The sequence below is a fragment of the Trichomonas vaginalis genome, chromosome V (assembly GCF_026262505.1).
Source record: "Trichomonas vaginalis G3 chromosome V, whole genome shotgun sequence".
NCBI lineage: Eukaryota > Parabasalia > Trichomonadida > Trichomonadidae > Trichomonas > Trichomonas vaginalis.
The window spans coordinates 8173461-8193871 of NC_067207.1; the positions used below are offsets into that span (position 1 = coordinate 8173461).

Genomic DNA, 20411 nt, shown 5'->3' on the forward strand with positions numbered 1-20411 from the left:
CTTGAAAATTTTGTAAGAGAGCAATTTGAGCAATTTTCTCATGATGATTTAAAGCGTGTCTTTCAAGCCTGGATCGATCGCTGCGAACGCGTGATTGAATCCAATGGTGATTATATTTAAATAAACTTTATATATATGTAACTTGTTTATTTCTATTCGCAGTATTCAGGTTTGTGCTAAACACACCTTTGGACACCCTATACTTTAAAACCATCGTGACAAAATTCAAAAACGAAGAGTTCTTCTCTCCAAATTTTTTTCAAAATCAAAAAAATGAGATAAAAAAGTACGTTTGGAAAATTCATTTTTAGCATTTTAGGAATTTTCTCACTTTTCTTCCAAATTGACATCCTTAATTAAATTAAATTACACATTAACACCGGAGCCGGAATCATCTTGGATATCAGATGATGATTTATCTTTAGATGGTTTCCTGCAGAAAACGAAGTAGATGATGAGAATAATAAGGATAACAGCAAGAAGAACGCCAATAACAATACCAGCCTTCTGTCCACCAGTAAGTCCACTATTTTCAGGTGTTGGAGTTGGCTTGGAATCATCAGGGCTTGGTGCAACGTATTGTTGTTTCTGAAGTGAAACCTCTGTTTCAATGATATTGGATTGAGCTTGATCTTTGGATCCAGCTAACCTAATTTGAAGTTTAACTTTCCCATCTTCTTTGATATCTTCATACTTTGGAGCTGGAATGTTGAGTAGATATGTTTTGCCTTCGTCGGCATGTAATTTCTTAATTGCAGATGGGGTTTCTACTTCAGTTACATTGTCGTCTGGGAGATCTATCCATTTCTGATCTGCATAGAATCTATATTGGAAGTTTCCTGTCTTTGCCTCAAAGTGTTGTAATGTAACTTTAACTGGAATATATTCACCGGCCTTGAATGGTCCTGTATGATTTTCAGCAACAACAGTTGGCGCAGATAAATATGGAGACTTTCCAAGAGAATATGTAACATTGCCGGTACCTAACTCGGATGTATGATTGGCGGCGAACTCAACAACAACAAGTAACTTTGTCTTATTATGATCCTCTGGAGCGTTAACTTTGAAAGTCCATTCTGTCTTGTTCGTGCTTGCTACGGCTGTTGCAGTGCTAACATTTTGTGATGTTTTGACGCTAGTGACAGAGGCGCTGGAAGCTTGCTTTCTGTTGCAAAGAGATAATATGTCTTTGTAATTGTTAACTTTTGAGTATGATTTTGGCTGAGTATAAATTGCCTGAAATTACTTCGTTGCCATCGTTGTAAAGAACTCTATCGATAACTGGTGTGGAGAGTGTGTCAGAATATGTAACATTGCCGGTACCTAACTCGGATGTATGATTGGCGGCGAACTCAACAACAACAAGTAACTTTGTCTTATTATGATCCTCTGGAGCGTTAACTTTGAAAGTCCATTCTGTCTTGTTCGTGCTTGCTACGGCTGTTGCAGTGCTAACATTTTGTGATGTTTTGACGCTAGTGACAGAGGCGCTGGAAGCTTGCTTTCTGTTGCAAAGAGATAATATGTCTTTGTAATATTTTAAGCTTTTGAGTATGATTTTGGCTGAGTATAAATTGCCTGAAATTACTTCGTTGCCATCGTTGTAAAGAACTCTATCGATAACTGGTGTGGAGAGTGTGTCAGAATATGTAACATTGCCGGTACCTAACTCGGATGTATGATTGGCGGCGAACTCAACAACAACAAGTAACTTTGTCTTATTATGATCCTCTGGAGCGTTAACTTTGAAAGTCCATTCTTTCTTGTTCGTGCTTGCTACGGCTGTTGCAGAGAACATTTTGTGATGCGACGCTAGTGACAGAGGCGCTGGAAGCTTGCTTTCTGTTGCAAAGAGATAATATGTCTTTGTAATATTTAAGCCTGTTTCGAGTATGATTTTGGCTGAGTATAAATTGCCTGAAATTACTTCGTTGCCATCGTTGTAGAACACTCTCGATAACTGGTGTGGGACTGTGGTCAGAATATGTAACATTACCGGTACCTAAGTTGGATTTATGATTGGCGGCGAACTCAACAACAACAAGTAACTTTGTCTTATTATGATCCTCTGGAGCGTTAACTTTGAAAGTCCATTCTACTTGTTCGTATTTATATCCAGTGAAGATAGAATAGAAGTTTGGAGATGGTGTATAGAACTTTATACCTCGAACTGAAAAATCTTCTAACTTTGACAATAAGATATCCCAAGCATCTAACATCTTCCTTCCAACTTGTACAACTTTTATTTTCTTAAGTTTCTGTCTACATTCTTGTTCAGACACTATTGTTGCTCTTGGTTTGTTAAAGACAACATCCCATTCTTTCATGACATAACATTCTGGGGCAGAGTCAACATAAATGACTAAACGTTTCAAATTCTCGACTGCTTTGTTATAGTCTCGAAATGGACACATATTTCTGAATGCTTGGAAGTCATAAAAATCTGAAACATCTATTCTGTACATTTTTTTATAAAAATAAAAAAAAATATTTTTTTATTCTTGAGCTTGTTGTTCCATTTGTTCCATTTGTTGCATTTGTTGTTCTTGAGCTATTTGTTGTTGAAGTTGTTCTTGTAATACAATACTTTCACCAGTTGCATCTTCCAATTCGAAACTTTCTGCCGTCATTGACAAATACATAGGACATAAAAGTTTTACAGGAACAAAGTTTGCGTCAACTAAGGTTAAGTTTATGTTTGCTAAAGTGTTTGAGTTTACTAAAGCTGAAAACTCTGCATTCGAATGAACAATAGGCAAACCAGCAGAGAAAGTATTGTTTATACGCATAAGTATCTTTTGGTCATAATAGTTTCTGTCGACATTCGAATAACACTTTGAACCTAAGTTTGAAACAATATATAAGATTGGTGTGCTTAAAGTCAATGGAACAGACATTCCTTGTATGACACCTTTTCCTGTTATAGGAAACTGTTGGTAGTAAAAACCAGATATAAGTTTTGTATTATAACTCATATCGTTTATAGTAAACTCAGTCGGACATCAAACATAATGAAACCTGCTCTAGTTGCAGCACATGTTACACCCGTCCTTAAAGTATTAAATAAGTCAACAAAACCTGTTGGTGGTATATCTGAGTAAGTATCTTCAAAGGAGTATTTTTTACCATTCACAACAATAAAGTCTTCTGGTGTCAAAAGAGCAAAACAGGCTTTAGTCGTCATTGTGTTTAAGGTTAGTTTACAATATCGTCCTTGAGGACTTTGTAAGTTTGTTGTTATAGAATTATATGACTCAGGGTTTTTAGTCGTAATAGTATAAACCATTATGTCTTCTGCCATTTACTTAGCAAATAAATTTTAATGAAATGTTGTGGTCGTCAAATATTTTTATAACGTCTGGGAAACTATATTTTAAGTTCAACGTTTCACCTCCTTTCATAACGTATATCTTGTCAATGACATTATATGAAACACCACAGCAACTAATGTCGGGTTCTATTTCTTTGATGTTTATATCGTCTGCCTCTGTCAAAAGTTTCAATAGTTCTTTCAAAACTTCATGAGGTGCAATGACATATGAGTTCACTTTTACAGGGTTGTGTTCGACCAAGTTTAACATTATACTTAAAGCTTGACAAATCTTCTCCTGAGTTTTAAGTTTGTCTTTCAGTTGTTGGTAGTCGTTTCGAATATCTGCAACAGAACTTAAGTCTCTGCTAACTTCAGGATATGTTGGTTGTTCTTTTACAGGAACTATTGTTATACCATCTTCGTCTTCGTATGGTTTCCCCACTTCAACATCTCTGTCTTTGACATTGACAACAACACTTTGACTGTTTGTTTGAGTTGGTGAATTTAACTTCACATCTGCCACCGCCATTAAACCTTTTGAAACACTTACACTTCTATTTTTCGGAAATGACATTTTACTTAGAATAAAAAGATGGACGTATTCAGATATCTCTTCGAATTGAAGCAAAACAAAGTTTACACACACAAACAATACAAATACATTGACAGAATAGTTCTTTACACAAACAATGGAAAATGTTATAGAATAGCAGTCTTTGCTGAACCTAAATATTTTCATAAAGCAAAGAAAGTTGGTATAACTGAAATGGTGAAAGTTCTTGAAGCAGACAAAAATATAACTTCAAAACTTACAGATATTTCTAAAGGAAAGTTTATAATACAATATTATGTCAAAACTGGCGTACTGTCAATATTTGACGGAGAGAAGTCAGTTCAAGAACAACTTACTGACCTGCTGCCAAAATCTGCTCGATGGAAGCTGTCGTTATGCCAATCTGAGGAGCCCCAGCAGGTTTCATCGAACGAATTTTCAAAAGAGCATCTTCCGTGAAAAGTGCTATTGGTTTTGTAAACTTCTTTGCTTTCAATTCATCTGGACCGTCTCTGTCACCAGTATATTGTATTTGAACTGTACCAACAGTTGAAATACCACCCATAAAGTCTTCTGAGTCAGCAAATGGAATGCCAAGCCAAAAGTTTGAACGGTCTCCATTTGTATATTGAGTTTTTTGACCTCCTGTATGGGTCCATACTTTCACATATGGCATAATAGAACTTTGCATTTCAGGGTTAATGGTTGTTGTGAAGTTGTTGTTAAAGTTCATAGCATCTAATGTCAAGTTGTATGACCTCATATCCTCAACTGTAGAATATTCTTCTCTTGGATAATATTTGCCATCTATGTTTATATGATATTTAATACCAGGGTTGTAGAAACAAGAATAGTCATTTATAGTTCGTCTGAAAAGAACAAACATAGTATCTGCATGTTTCATTGCAGTTGTTAAGGCAATATCTGTTCTTGCACCTGGGTCAGCACTTTGGTTTCCAACTTCACCTGCAAAGTCTTTGACAGATATTTGGTGTATAGGGAACATAAGTGGAACTGCAATATATTTGGCAGCTAAAGCATTTGAAATATCTGGGTCCAACATATAGACTGCAAGTCTGCTTTCTATTCTCTTGCATTCAAATTTTTCGCATGTGAACTTAACTGGGTCCCAAGCATCTCCAGCAGCATTGAAATAATAGTTTACTTCAGTGTTGAGGTTTGAGAAACCAAAGTCTAAGTCAACTTTGTCTTTGCAAAATTCGGCGAATGACGTTTTATTTGTTCCCTTTACGTCTGTAAGAGTGAATGGGTCTTGTGTTGGTGCAATGACTAAGTTATTTTTGCTTGGAGTAAGTTCGATAGAAATTTTTCCTGCCCAGTTTGGCAAGTATCTTAAAAACCTGAAGATGAGGAAAGATGACAAAGGAACTCTAAGTTTCAGTTTTACTTTAGTGGCAGCAGTTCCATCTGAACCAGAAAGGTTAACATAAACTCCTGGAACGTTAGGGTCAAGTCTTCTTATTTTCTCAATAGTTGCATACTGGTCTGTTTGTTCTCTAGCTTGTGGTTGTACTGAGTTTCTTAAAGCGAACCATTCATAGTTTGCCCATGTTACTGTTTGAACTAAGTCAGAGTTAGAATATATCTTATATCCCATGAAAACTTCTGGAGCATATTGGTATCCGACATAGAAAATTCCATTGCAACCTTTCTTTTCAGACAACTTGGCAGAAGGTTTTATTTCAATGTCTTGTTCCACGTATAAGAAAGAGTTGTCAATAGAAATAATATGAAACCTGTCGCAAGCAATATCTACTGTTGTTGAAGAACCTTCTCCAAACTCACCTACGTTTCCATAAGAAACAGCAGTTGTATATTCGTAAGTTCCAGGAACTATTTCTGACCTTCTAATGGCATTGTCGCATTCGTTATACCATTCGGAAACATTTCCATTCATGGCATCCAAAACTGTTGGCGTTATATTCTGAGCGGCGTACATTTCATATGGGTAAAAATATAGAATAGTTGGATTTATATGTCATAATAGAACCCACTCGGACCAAGCTTTACTTTCTTCCTGACTGAGTTTTTAACTCTTCTTTTTCCTTCATTGCCACTACTTTCACTAGATGAAGTTACTTCTTCACTACTTTCACTTTGTTCTACTCTTCTCTTCTTCTTTGGTGTCGCTTTTGGTAACTTGCCCTCTGCTTCAAGTTGTTGCATCTTTGCCTCATGTTCACCTAGTATGTTGTAAATTTCCCATGTCCTTTTTGCCTTTGGGCTCTGGTCGCCCATCTCAGGTAACCTATATCCTAGAAAGATTTTGTCATAGTTTGTATTTGAGTCTTCGCGTATTGTTTGCATGACTCTTTCCTGAGTTTCCGGTTCAAGCTCTTCAAACAGAGCTTGTCCATATGGAATAAGCTCGTTTCCAAATATATGTTTTTGTAGCCATTCTGGTTTTCTTTCCATGTTACCAATAATATCTTTTGTGAATGGGAAAGCTTTTACCCAATGTTTCAGTCTTTCGTCATTTATTTCTGTAGTTGGTTTTATTTTGTCAAGGAACATGTTTTTCAATACTAACATTTCATTTGGTACTGTCCATTTGAGTTTTCTTAAATATTCATCCCTTCTCGGTTCATTGTCTGCAAAGTAAGTTTTTATGACATTTTGTAAACTTTCGTTTGCAAGGTCATGTACAATAGGTTCTCTTCCTTCTCTCTCCCTAACTGTCTTTCTAAACTCTTCACCAAATATACCATCTCTATGGTTCTGTGTAGTTCTTTGAGATAAATGTTTTAGAACGTCAGGTGTTATATTTCCATCAGCCATGTTCATTTCATACTGGTTCAAAATATCTGCATCTTTCATATCTTTCAATGGCATTAAAGCCGCGCTGAAAATACCAGCTATATCTGGTTCACCATTCACTTCCATTGCGTCTACAACTTCTTGGAATTGTGGTTGTAAGTTTATGAACCACCTATCCGGATTAGCTTTATGACCCCATCTCATTGTAGTTCCATAGTCTGCAGAAACAAAAGTAGGTTTGTTTCCATATTGGTTAGGTTCTGAATGAACTTTAAACAATGTTTCATTTCTATATGTTTTGTTGAAATTTAACCTTTTATTTTCACCGAGTTCAGCCAAAGATTGAACGTTATATGGTCGTAAGTAAAAAGGATTGTTGTATTTGCGTACATTATCTTTCAGTACTTCCATTCTATGCTGAATATTTTCATCTGATGTTGGAGTCTTTTGTATGTCGGCAAACATTTTTCGATATTCTTCTACTATGTCAGCCGAATTTTTTTTAGACTCTTGGAAAGATTCCATATTCACCTCATACTCTTGTTGAGGGTCAAGATTTTTCGGCTGTTCCAAATCTTCATCTAGTTCTGTGAGGTTAGTTTCCAAAGGAGGGACTTGTTCGTTTCCTTCAGGCTCTTCTAGCTGTTGTTGCTGAACTATTTCTTCCATGTCTGGTTGTATCTGAACTTCTTCCTGTTGAGTTTCTTGTACCTCATCTGCTGGCATTTCATATATTCCGAGACCGTTTTTAAAAAGTTCCCTATCTAAGTCATCCGGACTCATAAACCTTTCTTCTTTCGTTCCGTCTCTATTTTTTACGCGTTTCATGAAGAGAGTTGAATTGTCATTTAGCTCTGACACCAAATATCTCGGAGTAAATTCGTTCATGTCATTTGGATGATATGCTATTAAATCATATCCCTTAGCGAGCTTGTATTTTCCAGGTTTGAAATTATATCCCATTTGGTGCTGAACCATAAAGCTAAATAGGTTCGGGTCTGTATTTCCTTCCTTGAACTTTCTAATAGCTTCTTTATATCTGTCACTAAAGTCAAGAGTATCTGGGTAACCATATTCTTCCTTAAGCATTTTTAAGAAATCTTGGTTTCCTTGTTCTCTACTTCTTTTATGTCCTTGCTCTGTTTGTGGTTGTTGTGCTGGTTGTGGAGGTGGTTGTTGTGCAGGGTTTTGAACTGTTGGTTGCTGTGCTGGTTGTGGAGGTGGTTGTTGTGCAGGGTTTTGAACTGTTGGTTGCTGTGCTGGTTGTGGAGGTGGTTGTTGTGCTGGTTGTTGTTGTTGTTGTGGTGCTGGATTTTGAACTGTTGGTTGTTGTGTTGGTTTTGGTGCATGCCTGTGTCTGTGTCCATGTGACGATGTAAATGTTTTAGGTAGTCCTGGTGCAGGTGCTTCTCTTGGAGGGTTTGGTGGTATATAAGTTCCACTAGCTAGTATATAAGTTCCACCAGCTGGTATATAAGTTCCACCAGCTGGCACATATGTTCCATCTGCAGCATAATGTCCTACCTGACTTTTCGTTCTTAAGAAAGCATTTACTAGGTCTCTTTTGGTCTGTTGTAACTCTTTTTCTTGACTTTCCACAACAGCTGTTCTAACGGCGTCATGGGCACTTTGAACTGCCTGTCTCGTTGCTGCATCTGTTATTTTCGTCATATTTTGTGCTACTTCTTTTAACTCTTTGTCGAAACCTTCAGACTTCAGTTTCTTTCCAGATGAGAAGTCGTTCACTAGTTTCACCTTACTATGAAGAGCTTCGAAGGCGTTCTTAAAGTCAGCATTCGTTAAAGCTTCATTTGAACTGTCTTCATCCGCTTGTATTTTTGTCCTTATTGACCCTATAAGTTGGGCTGCTTTAGCGTTGGCTTGGGCGTCTAACCAGTCATTATTAGCTTTTATATATTCTGCGCTTTTCATTGCCTTTTGCATGGCTGCGTCGTTATTTTTACTTTCTTGTGCTAAGTTTTCATACTGTACGGTTTGGTTTTGCAACTGTAAAAGTTTTTCTGCCTTTACATTTGCTTCAACTTCTTTTTTATACTCATCGCTATCCATATATGTCTTCAGGGCTTTTTGTTTTATTTCTTCATCTTTCAGTACTTTATATTGAGTAGTATGGTTTTTCAAATTTATAACATCTTGTTCCATTTTTGCTACTTCTGCTGCTTTTTCTGACACTTTTTTCGCATATTCCTCTGTACTTAGTTCTTTCAGTTGTTCTTCTTTCTTCTTTTTCTCTACGTTTAACTCATTGAGTTTCTTTGTGTGTCTGTCATATTCTAGTTTCTTTTCGTTTTCACTTATTTGTTTCTGTATGTCTATGTTTGACTTTTTGACATCTGTTATTTGATTTTTGAGTGAACTCAAATTCATTTGACTTTGAGGGTTATAAGCTGTTCCGTCTGCAGCTCCACCATAGCCTGCCATTTTCGCTAAAAGTGCCGCTCTTAAACCTCCACTCTGTGCACCAATAACTCGGTTTAAAAGCATAGGGTTGCTTGACATTTGTTGCAACATAGTGGGGTCATTCAGCATTTGTTGTTGCAACTGTTGTTGTGGTGTCAGTTTTACTATTGGATGTTTCAATGCTCCCTTCCTCTTACGTATATTCTTACGTAGCTTACGTGGCATTTTAAGTGAAGTTAAAAAGCGGTTTTATACTAAACATCTTCGGGGCTAGAGGGCGCAACGCGCCTGGAAGCCCCACTACCTTTTTTTTTTCAAGTAGATGTGATTTGATTCTGTACAACTAAATATTAATATATTTAAAACATTGTAGAATTAAAATTTTTGACGATATCAATTTATAAAAAAAATGCAAGCGAATCCTTTTAATAAAGCTAAGATACGATTTGCTTCACTTTGTCCACCTAGTAAAGTGTTCAACACAGGGAGCATGGACTGGGAAGCATGTGGGCTACTTGCATTAGCCGGTAAAGGCACAATTTATCTCTATAAAACTACTAAAAATGATATTTCTTTCTTATGATCCATTGAAATTCTAAATTCTAACATAACTTGCCTTAAATTCCACTATGAGCTACCTTATCTTGCAATTTCAGACGATTGCGGAAGAGTTTTGTTATGGGATTGTGAATCAGGTCTTACACTCGGAATCACTCGTCAAGTATCTGAAGCTCAGTATGTATCGGAGCTTCAATGGTCCCGTAAAATCGTTTTAGGCTTTGCAGAACCAAATACAATTTATAGTATCGATTTTTGGCCGTATGAAGCTGAAGATCAAGCGAAAAACTCACGAATACTTTGGAAGATAGATGTTCCTGGTACATATACAAGGATGGCTGTTAATAGTTCAGATATATTCACTGCAATTCTATATTCTAATGGTCCATCCTTTACAATTATCACGTCAAAGAATGCCAAGCAGGCTCCAACATCTCAATCTCAATCCCATACTTTAGATAAATCAGAAAAAATCGTAGAAATTCAACATCATCCCCATATTAGTAATATTTTATTAATTATGCTTGAAGGAAAAATACTTACGTTTAACATAGCGACCAAATCTGGCCGAAATCTTGTAATCGATGAATCATCCCAATCATCTTTCCATAAACTGCTTCCTTCTTTAACAAATGACAACGAAATTACAGTTTATGGTCAAGACTCGTCACTCAGTATCTATATCTGTAACGAAGACTACATTTTTACAAAATCAGGAACAATAAAATTGAAAAGAGAGCTGTTTGACTTAAAATCGAAGTATTTACCACTATCCGCTGCATGTAACCGTGCACTTCCCGAGCGATACATCGCGTTCTCTCCATCAAATGGCTTAGTTATGTTTGCCATAAAAGATGATATACCTTACGTCATCGCGCAGTCTCAAATTATACCACAGATACCAACCTGTTACGATTTCTACGACGGAATCCTTGCTTTCGGCACTCCAACCGGAAAGATAATTTTCGCAGACGTTTCAGAAGGGAAATACACACAGAACTACCTTGCATCCAGCACATCCATTGAAAAGATCAAGTTCCTTACCAAAGATGTCCTTCTGTGGTACTCAAAAACCGAGTGTGGATCAATAAATCTTCCCAAGCGCCAAGTTATTCCAATCCACACTCGCCTTGGCCCTGCCACAGACCTAATATGTTCAGAGGAGCTCGGCGTTTTCGTCCACGGCAAATACGACCTTGGTATTTTTTATGATGTCAAACAAAAGCCGATGACTCTTCAAACATCCATCACCGCTGTTGCAGTCCAAGTATCCAGAATACCAGCAACATGTTTCCAAGGCGATACTCCCAATTTCGCCGTATTATTATCTACCGGAGAAATCCAAGTCTACACATACAAGAACGGCATAGCACAGATGCCTGTTCTGAGGCTGCGTAACTCACGGGAGAACTCCAGGACAACTTGTCTTGCTTGGAAAGGCGATTGCATCATAACTGCTGACACAGACGGCGTAATTATGTTTTACGACTTTGCTTTCGGTACATCGAAGCAAACATACTCTCCTTTCATCGACATAGACAGGATAGAGTTCGAGAGATCATCCAGCGGATTGTACGTACACGCGAGAGACGGAAAATTTGGTTTTTCACTTGAAAAAGTGGAAAGTTGTCCTTTTTCTGTTTCCTCATTCGCTGTAACAGGAAATGGACTCGTCCTCGTCTCCCCGCTCAATGACGAAGCCGTGAAATTCGTTATTGCAAGAGACTGGAGATCTGTAAAAAGAATCACTTCACCTGCCCTCTTAAAACCGCTAAAAACCGCCCAGCAACGGTTAGAGCTTATGGGTGAGCAATTATTAACGAATCCTACTACAGGAACATGGTCAGAAGCACTTCAAATAGCTGAGATAGCTAATGACCATGGATTTCCAACTGATTCCATTATTTGGAAGTGTGTTTCACGTAGTTTGGGAGGTCCGAGGTTGCAAGCACGGCATTCCATGTTTGGAGGGAAAGAAGAAGTTGTTTCCGCGTTGAGGATTCAATCTTCTCTGTTTTCTCCTGCAGATACTCCGATTTCTGCCATTTTCAACTTGTTGTTCAAGTTCAGAATGGGTGATAGAAGAGGAGCTGTCGAAGTTTTCAAGAGTCTCTCCAACAAAAGCGAGTTCACAATAGTGGCAAGCATTTGTTCGGCGTTGCTTCTCGGTTACGAAGATAAAATTTTGCCACAAAACGTGACAGAATTTTTGATAACAACCGCTGTTCCACTTTTTGCACAGCACAGATTTATAGAAGGCTGTATATTGATGCATTTAGCTGGCGCTAATCTTTCTGCCGCAAGATATCTTCAGGACAACGGAAGATGGGAAGATTCTGTCGAAGTCTGCAAATTGGAAGAGTTTTCGAATGAGTCGAAGAGTTTGTTGAGAAGAGCCGCCCACCACTTCTTGGATACTGGAAATGCAATGAACGCTTTGTTGCTGTTCATATCAATAAGAGATTTCCATCCTGCTTTGGCAATTTTGATGCAGATAAAATACAAAGCTCTCGCGTTTCATTTGATGATGTTCTTGGATAGGGCTGATGTAATTAAGCCGTACGACGAAGACACTTCGAGATACGCAACACAGTTTGCGGATTTGGATACTTTGAGACAGGATATAATTGTCAAATATGACAAAATAATTAAGAAATAATTTTATTTGTATATTTATTTTCTTTATTTATAAAAAAAAGTCGAAAAAAAATGAAATTGTTTATATCGCATTTTCAATGATCTTTCAAGCCAGTTGTCAGATAGAAAAAAATTACGCATTTAACAAAGTTAAAGGGGAAAAGCATCCTGAAATTACGAAACATTTTAAAAAAAAATAAAAAAAAAATAAAGTGGGAAAGTCTGGAAATGATATGCTATGTATTGTAATTTTCAAAACTCAGCTTTCTAATGGAGCTATCACTTGTTACGTAAACTATATATATCGAATCAAAAGTTTGCCATGTTGTAATTTGATTTACAAGACATGATTTAATTAAAAAATAAAGGGTTTAAAATATAAAATAAAATATTTATCAAAGAAAAAAAGTTAAACTAAAAAATATATCAAAATAAATATTATATTAATATAAAGAGGTAGCAGTTTGACCAGCTGGATCTGTGATAGAAACTGTAATTTTAACCGTTGAGTCTTCAGAAATCTTTGAAGGAGCTGGATACATGCGATAAGCAATAACGCTGGATGCTGTTCAAGACCAAAAGAGGATTCCATCCCTTTGGCAAGTTGAAATGCAATAATCAACAAACACCAACAGGTTCGCTAAGTGTACCGATAGCATTAAATAGCCGTACACAAGACACCAACAGCATTAGCCGGTAAAGGCACAATTTATCTCTATAAAACTACTAAAAATGATATTTCTTTCTTATGATCCATTGAAATTCTAAATTCTAACATAACTTGCCTTAAATTCCACTATGAGCTACCTTATCTTGCAATTTCAGACGATTGCGGAAGAGTTTTGTTATGGGATTGTGAATCAGGTCTTACACTCGGAATCACTCGTCAAGTATCTGAAGCTCAGTATGTATCGGAGCTTCAATGGTCCCGTAAAATCGTTTTAGGCTTTGCAGAACCAAATACAATTTATAGTATCGATTTTTGGCCGTATGAAGCTGAAGATCAAGCGAAAAACTCACGAATACTTTGGAAGATAGATGTTCCTGGTACATATACAAGGATGGCTGTTAATAGTTCAGATATATTCACTGCAATTCTATATTCTAATGGTCCATCCTTTACAATTATCACGTCAAAGAATGCCAAGCAGGCTCCAACATCTCAATCTCAATCCCATACTTTAGATAAATCAGAAAAAATCGTAGAAATTCAACATCATCCCCATATTAGTAATATTTTATTAATTATGCTTGAAGGAAAAATACTTACGTTTAACATAGCGACCAAATCTGGCCGAAATCTTGTAATCGATGAATCATCCCAATCATCTTTCCATAAACTGCTTCCTTCTTTAACAAATGACAACGAAATTACAGTTTATGGTCAAGACTCGTCACTCAGTATCTATATCTGTAACGAAGACTACATTTTTACAAAATCAGGAACAATAAAATTGAAAAGAGAGCTGTTTGACTTAAAATCGAAGTATTTACCACTATCCGCTGCATGTAACCGTGCACTTCCCGAGCGATACATCGCGTTCTCTCCATCAAATGGCTTAGTTATGTTTGCCATAAAAGATGATATACCTTACGTCATCGCGCAGTCTCAAATTATACCACAGATACCAACCTGTTACGATTTCTACGACGGAATCCTTGCTTTCGGCACTCCAACCGGAAAGATAATTTTCGCAGACGTTTCAGAAGGGAAATACACACAGAACTACCTTGCATCCAGCACATCCATTGAAAAAGATCAAGTTCCTTACCAAAGATGTCCTTCTGTGGTACTCAAAAACCGAGTGTGGATCAATAAATCTTCCCAAGCGCCAAGTTATTCCAATCCACACTCGCCTTGGCCCTGCCACAGACCTAATATGTTCAGAGGAGCTCGGCGTTTTCGTCCACGGCAAATACGACCTTGGTATTTTTTATGATGTCAAACAAAAGCCGATGACTCTTCAAACATCCATCACCGCTGTTGCAGTCCAAGTATCCAGAATACCAGCAACATGTTTCCAAGGCGATACTCCCAATTTCGCCGTATTATTATCTACCGGAGAAATCCAAGTCTACACATACAAGAACGGCATAGCACAGATGCCTGTTCTGAGGCTGCGTAACTCACGGGAGAACTCCAGGACAACTTGTCTTGCTTGGAAAGGCGATTGCATCATAACTGCTGACACAGACGGCGTAATTATGTTTTACGACTTTGCTTTCGGTACATCGAAGCAAACATACTCTCCTTTCATCGACATAGACAGGATAGAGTTCGAGAGATCATCCAGCGGATTGTACGTACACGCGAGAGACGGAAAATTTGGTTTTTCACTTGAAAAAGTGGAAAGTTGTCCTTTTTCTGTTTCCTCATTCGCTGTAACAGGAAATGGACTCGTCCTCGTCTCCCCGCTCAATGACGAAGCCGTGAAATTCGTTATTGCAAGAGACTGGAGATCTGTAAAAAGAATCACTTCACCTGCCCTCTTAAAACCGCTAAAAACCGCCCAGCAACGGTTAGAGCTTATGGGTGAGCAATTATTAACGAATCCTACTACAGGAACATGGTCAGAAGCACTTCAAATAGCTGAGATAGCTAATGACCATGGATTTCCAACTGATTCCATTATTTGGAAGTGTGTTTCACGTAGTTTGGGAGGTCCGAGGTTGCAAGCACGATTCCATGTTTGGAGGGAAAGAAGAAGTTGTTTCCGCGTTGAGGATTCAATCTTCTCTGTTTTCTCCTGCAGATACTCCGATTTCTGCCATTTTCAACTTGTTGTTCAAGTTCAGAATGGGTGATAGAAGAGGAGCTGTCGAAGTTTTCAAGAGTCTCTCCAACAAAAGCGAGTTCACAATAGTGGCAAGCATTTGTTCGGCGTTGCTTCTCGGTTACGAAGATAAAATTTTGCCACAAAACGTGACAGAATTTTTGATAACAACCGCTGTTCCACTTTTTGCACAGCACAGATTTATAGAAGGCTGTATATTGATGCATTTAGCTGGCGCTAATCTTTCTGCCGCAAGATATCTTCAGGACAACGGAAGATGGGAAGATTCTGTCGAAGTCTGCAAATTGGAAGAGTTTTCGAATGAGTCGAAGAGTTTGTTGAGAAGAGCCGCCCACCACTTCTTGGATACTGGAAATGCAATGAACGCTTTGTTGCTGTTCATATCAATAAGAGATTTCCATCCTGCTTTGGCAATTTTGATGCAGATAAAATACAAAGCTCTCGCGTTTCATTTGATGATGTTCTTGGATAGGGCTGATGTAATTAAGCCGTACGACGAAGACACTTCGAGATACGCAACACAGTTTGCGGATTTGGATACTTTGAGACAGGATATAATTGTCAAATATGACAAAATAATTAAGAAATAATTTTATTTGTATATTTATTTTCTTTATTTATAAAAAAAAGTCGAAAAAAAATGAAATTGTTTATATCGCATTTTCAATGATCTTTCAAGCCAGTTGTCAGATAGAAAAAAATTACGCATTTAACAAAGTTAAAGGGGAAAAGCATCCTGAAATTACGAAACATTTTAAAAAAAAATAAAAAAAAATAAAGTGGGAAAGTCTGGAAATGATATGCTATGTATTGTAATTTTCAAAACTCAGCTTTCTAATGGAGCTATCACTTGTTACGTAAACTATATATATCGAATCAAAAGTTTGCCATGTTGTAATTTGATTTACAAGACATGATTTAATTAAAAAATAAAGGGTTTAAAATATAAAATAAAATATTTATCAAAGAAAAAAAGTTAAACTAAAAAATATATCAAAATAAATATTATATTAATATAAAGAGGTAGCAGTTTGACCAGCTGGATCTGTGATAGAAACTGTAATTTTAACCGTTGAGTCTTCAGAAATCTTTGAAGGAGCTGCAATTTGGAAAATTGTTTTCACTTTAGGAGAATATAATTTTCTCTTAAAATATACAAAAATAGTAATATCAATACATGTGTATAATATATAGGGTGTCCAAAGGTGCGTTTAGCACAGCGCTCTATATGAGACTATTAAAGGAGATATATGCTGATTATAAATATATAATAAAAAATATGAATATATGTATATGATGAGTATGTTGTATTTTGGCGCCATGCCGGGATATAAAATGAATTTTGAGACAAGAGGCGGTTTCGCGGGAAATTTTGGCGGGATTTTTTTCATTTTTTTAATGAATCATAAAGAAAACATCCTCGCTCTTGCAAAAAATGCAAAGACTGTAAAAAAATCTACGAGACATTGGTAAAATGCTTCGGTATGGATGCTCCTAGCTATTCCACTGTAACGTATCATGTTAGGATGTATCACTTCATGAACAAAAAGGCGCCCATCATAAAAATTGACAAAAAATCGCCGGATCAAAGAAAAATCAAAGCAATTCTTCAAGCGCTAGATGAAGACCCAAGAGCATCACTTAGAAGGATAGAGGAGATGACAAAGATACCACGTACAACAGTCAGTTATTATCTGCACAATTATTTGAACTACAAACTAGCGTATACACGTTGGGTTCCGCACAACCTTAATTCAGTTCAAAAAAAATCTAGAGTCCAATCTTCGAAAGAGCTCCTCTCTATATTGGGTGCGTATCAATCCAAGAAGTTTCGCTTTTTAGTAACAGGGGACGAGTCTTGGTTTCAATATGCAACAGAAGCCAAAATCATATGGATCCCGAAGGATGAAAATGTTGTAAACGAAAACGATAAAAACGGTTTGACAGTAAAGTGACACTTTACATGGCAAAAAATAGAGCCTTACTTTTGAGATACTTGAGATTGAAACTGAATCTTATGAGGCGGTGATCTTGAATCACTACCTCATAAGGTTCAGTTTCATATAAAATTTGTTGCAATTTGTTATTCTTTTGCAATCATTTCTTATAAGATTTTACATCTTTTAGCGGAGAATGTTTGTTATCATGTATATATTATAAATATCTACACGATAACGAACATTCCTCGCTAAATTGCTGAGAAACTTTGAGGAAATGTCGAACAATTTCCTCAAAGTTTCTCAGATTTATATAGATCACTAGAGTCCCCTAGGCACTGATTCTGGTTCAGTACCTAGGAGGCTCTAGTTCTTTAACGAACTGATAAAATGTTTTTAAATTTTTGGATATTGCTACCTGTGAAGCACTGACTTCAAGTCAGTACCTCACAGGTAGCAATTACATTGAAAGATGGGAGAAACTTTGTCCGAATGTTAAACTATTCGGACAAAGTTTCTCCCATTTGTAGTGGAGATGGAAGGCTTTGAGGTATATTGTATTAATATATACCCCAAAGCCTTCCATCTCCACTTGAAAGTGTCCAAACTTTGGGTTAATAGTTTGCAATTAACCCAAAGTTTGGACACTTTCTAGAAGGAATTGGAGGCTATGAGATACTGATGAAATGTCAGTAACTCATGGCTTCCAATTCCTTCCTAAAACTCATAAAAGTGGACATTACATGCATATAAAATTTGACATGTAAAGTCCACTTTTTGCGAGCGGGGATTTGACTCCGTCAAATCCCCTTTTTCGTTTACGAGAAAAATCCGCAAACATTCCCGAAGAAAAAAATTGACACACCAATGATGATGTTGTCGGTTTTTTGGGGCGTAAATGACATCATCGCAATTGATATTCTTCAAAAACCTAATACGATGAATGCTCAGTATCTAATTGACAATGTTCTTACTCAAATTATCAATTCTGATGAGTTTGAGAAATCCAAACAACAAAAACAAAAGTTTGCAATTCATTTTGATAATTCAAGAGTTCACAAAAGTCATAAGGTAATGAATTACTTGGTGGAAAACAATGTCAAAGTTGTTCCAAACCCAATTTATTCACCTGATATTGCACCCTCTGACTTTTATTTATTCGGCACGCTAAAAAAGAGAGCTGAAGGACGCGAATTCGCGAGTCCAGATGATCTTGAAAATTTTGTAAGAGAGCAATTTGAGCAATTTTCTCATGATGATTTAAAGCGTGTCTTTCAAGCCTGGATCGATCGCTGCGAACGCGTGATTGAATCCAATGGTGATTATATTTAAATAAACTTTATATATATGTAACTTGTTTATTTCTATTCGCAGTATTCAGGTTTGTGCTAAACACACCTTTGGACACCCTATACTTTAAAACCATCGTGACAAAATTCAAAAACGAAGAGTTCTTCTCTCCAAATTTTTTTCAAAATCAAAAAAATGAGATAAAAAAGTACGTTTGGAAAATTCATTTTTAGCATTTTAGGAATTTTCTCACTTTTCTTCCAAATTGACATCCTTAATTAAATTAAATTACACATTAACACCGGAGCCGGAATCATCTTGGATATCAGATGATGATTTATCTTTAGATGGTTTCCTGCAGAAAACGAAGTAGATGATGAGAATAATAAGGATAACAGCAAGAAGAACGCCAATAACAATACCAGCCTTCTGTCCACCAGTAAGTCCACTATTTTCAGGTGTTGGAGTTGGCTTGGAATCATCAGGGCTTGGTGCAACGTATTGTTGTTTCTGAAGTGAAACCTCTGTTTCAATGATATTGGATTGAGCTTGATCTTTGGATCCAGCTAACCTAATTTGAAGTTTAACTTTCCCATCTTCTTTGATATCTTCATACTTTGGAGCTGGAATGTTGAGTAGATATGTTTTGCCTTCGTCGGCATGTAATTTCTTAATTGCAGATGGGGTTTCTACTTCAGTTACATTGTCGTCTGGGAGATCTATCCATTTCTGATCTGCATAGAATCTATATTGGAAGTTTCCTGTCTTTGCCTCAAAGTGTTGTAATGTAACTTTAACTGGAATATATTCACCGGCCTTGAATGGTCCTGTATGATTTTCAGCAACAACAGTTGGCGCAGATAAATATGGAGACTTTCCAAGAGAATATGTAACATTGCCGGTACCTAACTCGGATGTATGATTGGCGGCGAACTCAACAACAACAAGTAACTTTGTCTTATTATGATCCTCTGGAGCGTTAACTTTGAAAGTCCATTCTGTCTTGTTCGTGCTTGCTACGGCTGTTGCAGTGCTAACATTTTGTGATGTTTTGACGCTAGTGACAGAGGCGCTGGAAGCGTTGCTTTCTGTTGCAAAGAGATAATATGTCTTTGTAATTGTTAAGTTACTTTTGAGTATGATTTTGGCTGAGTATAAATTGCCTGAAATTACTTCGTTGCCATCGTTGTAAAGAACTCTATCGATAACTGGTGTGGAGAGTGTGTCAGAATATGTAACATTGCCGGTACCTAACTCGGATGTATGATTGGCGGCGAACTCAACAACAACAAGTAACTTTGTCTTATTATGATCCTCTGGAGCGTTAACTTTGAAAGTCCATTCTGTCTTGTTCGTGCTTGCTACGGCTGTTGCAGTGCTAACATTTTGTGATGTTTTGACGCTAGTGACAGAGGCGCTGGAAGTGTTGCTTTCTGTTGCAAAGAGATAATATGTCTTTGTAATTGTTAAGTTACTTTTGAGTATGATTTTGGCTGAGTATAAATTGCCTGAAATTACTTCGTTGCCATCGTTGTAAAGAACTCTATCGATAACTGGTGTGGAGAGTGTGTCAGAATATGTAACATCCGGTACCTAACTCGGATGTATGATTGGCGGCGAACTCAACAACAACAAGTAACTTTGTCTTATTATGATCCTCTGGAGCGTTAACTTTGAAAGTCCATTCTGTCTTGTTCGTGCTTGCTACGGCTGTTGCAGTGCTAACATTTTGTGATGTTTTGACGCTAGTGACAGAGGCGCTGGAAGCGTTGCTTTCTGTTGCAAAGAGATAATATGTCTTTGTAATTGTTAAGTTACTTTTGAGTATGATTTTGGCTGAGTATAAATTGCCTGAAATTACTTCGTTGCCATCGTTGTAAAGAACTCTATCGATAACTGGTGTGGAGAGTGTGTCAGAATATGTAACATTGCCGGTACCTAACTCGGATGTATGATTGGCGGCGAACTCAACAACAACAAGTAACTTTGTCTTATTATGATCCTCTGGAGCGTTAACTTTGAAAGTCCATTCTGTCTTGTTCGTGCTTGCTACGGCTGTTGCAGTGCTAACATTTTGTGATGTTTTGACGCTAGTGACAGAGGCGCTGGAAGCGTTGCTTTCTGTTGCA

At 37.1% G+C, this 20411-nt stretch overlaps 1 protein-coding gene across 1 annotated transcript, besides 8 other annotated features; it reads left to right on the forward strand.

The window, feature by feature from the left end:
- Positions 1-200: part of a mobile genetic element that runs on past the window's edge.
- Positions 173-200: a terminal%2Cinverted (terminal inverted repeat of Mariner transposon ID:TVAGG3_0298970).
- A 1889-nt stretch (positions 201-2089) lies between these two features.
- Positions 2090-6905: a mobile genetic element.
- Positions 6906-15144: 8239 nt separating this feature from the next.
- TVAGG3_0298990 (WD repeat-containing protein 11 family) lies at positions 15145-15645 on the forward strand (the record flags this gene model as incomplete). The annotated part of the gene is made up of 1 exon (XM_051229459.1): positions 15145-15645. One exon carries the CDS (start codon positions 15145-15147, stop codon positions 15643-15645), a length of 501 nt encoding a protein of 166 aa, XP_051099189.1.
- A 601-nt stretch (positions 15646-16246) lies between these two features.
- Positions 16247-16274: a terminal%2Cinverted (terminal inverted repeat of Mariner transposon ID:TVAGG3_0299000).
- Positions 16247-16968: a mobile genetic element.
- Positions 16967-17818: a mobile genetic element.
- Positions 17819-18404: a mobile genetic element.
- Positions 18377-18404: a terminal%2Cinverted (terminal inverted repeat of Mariner transposon ID:TVAGG3_0299020).
- Positions 18405-20411: the final 2007 nt, after the last annotated feature.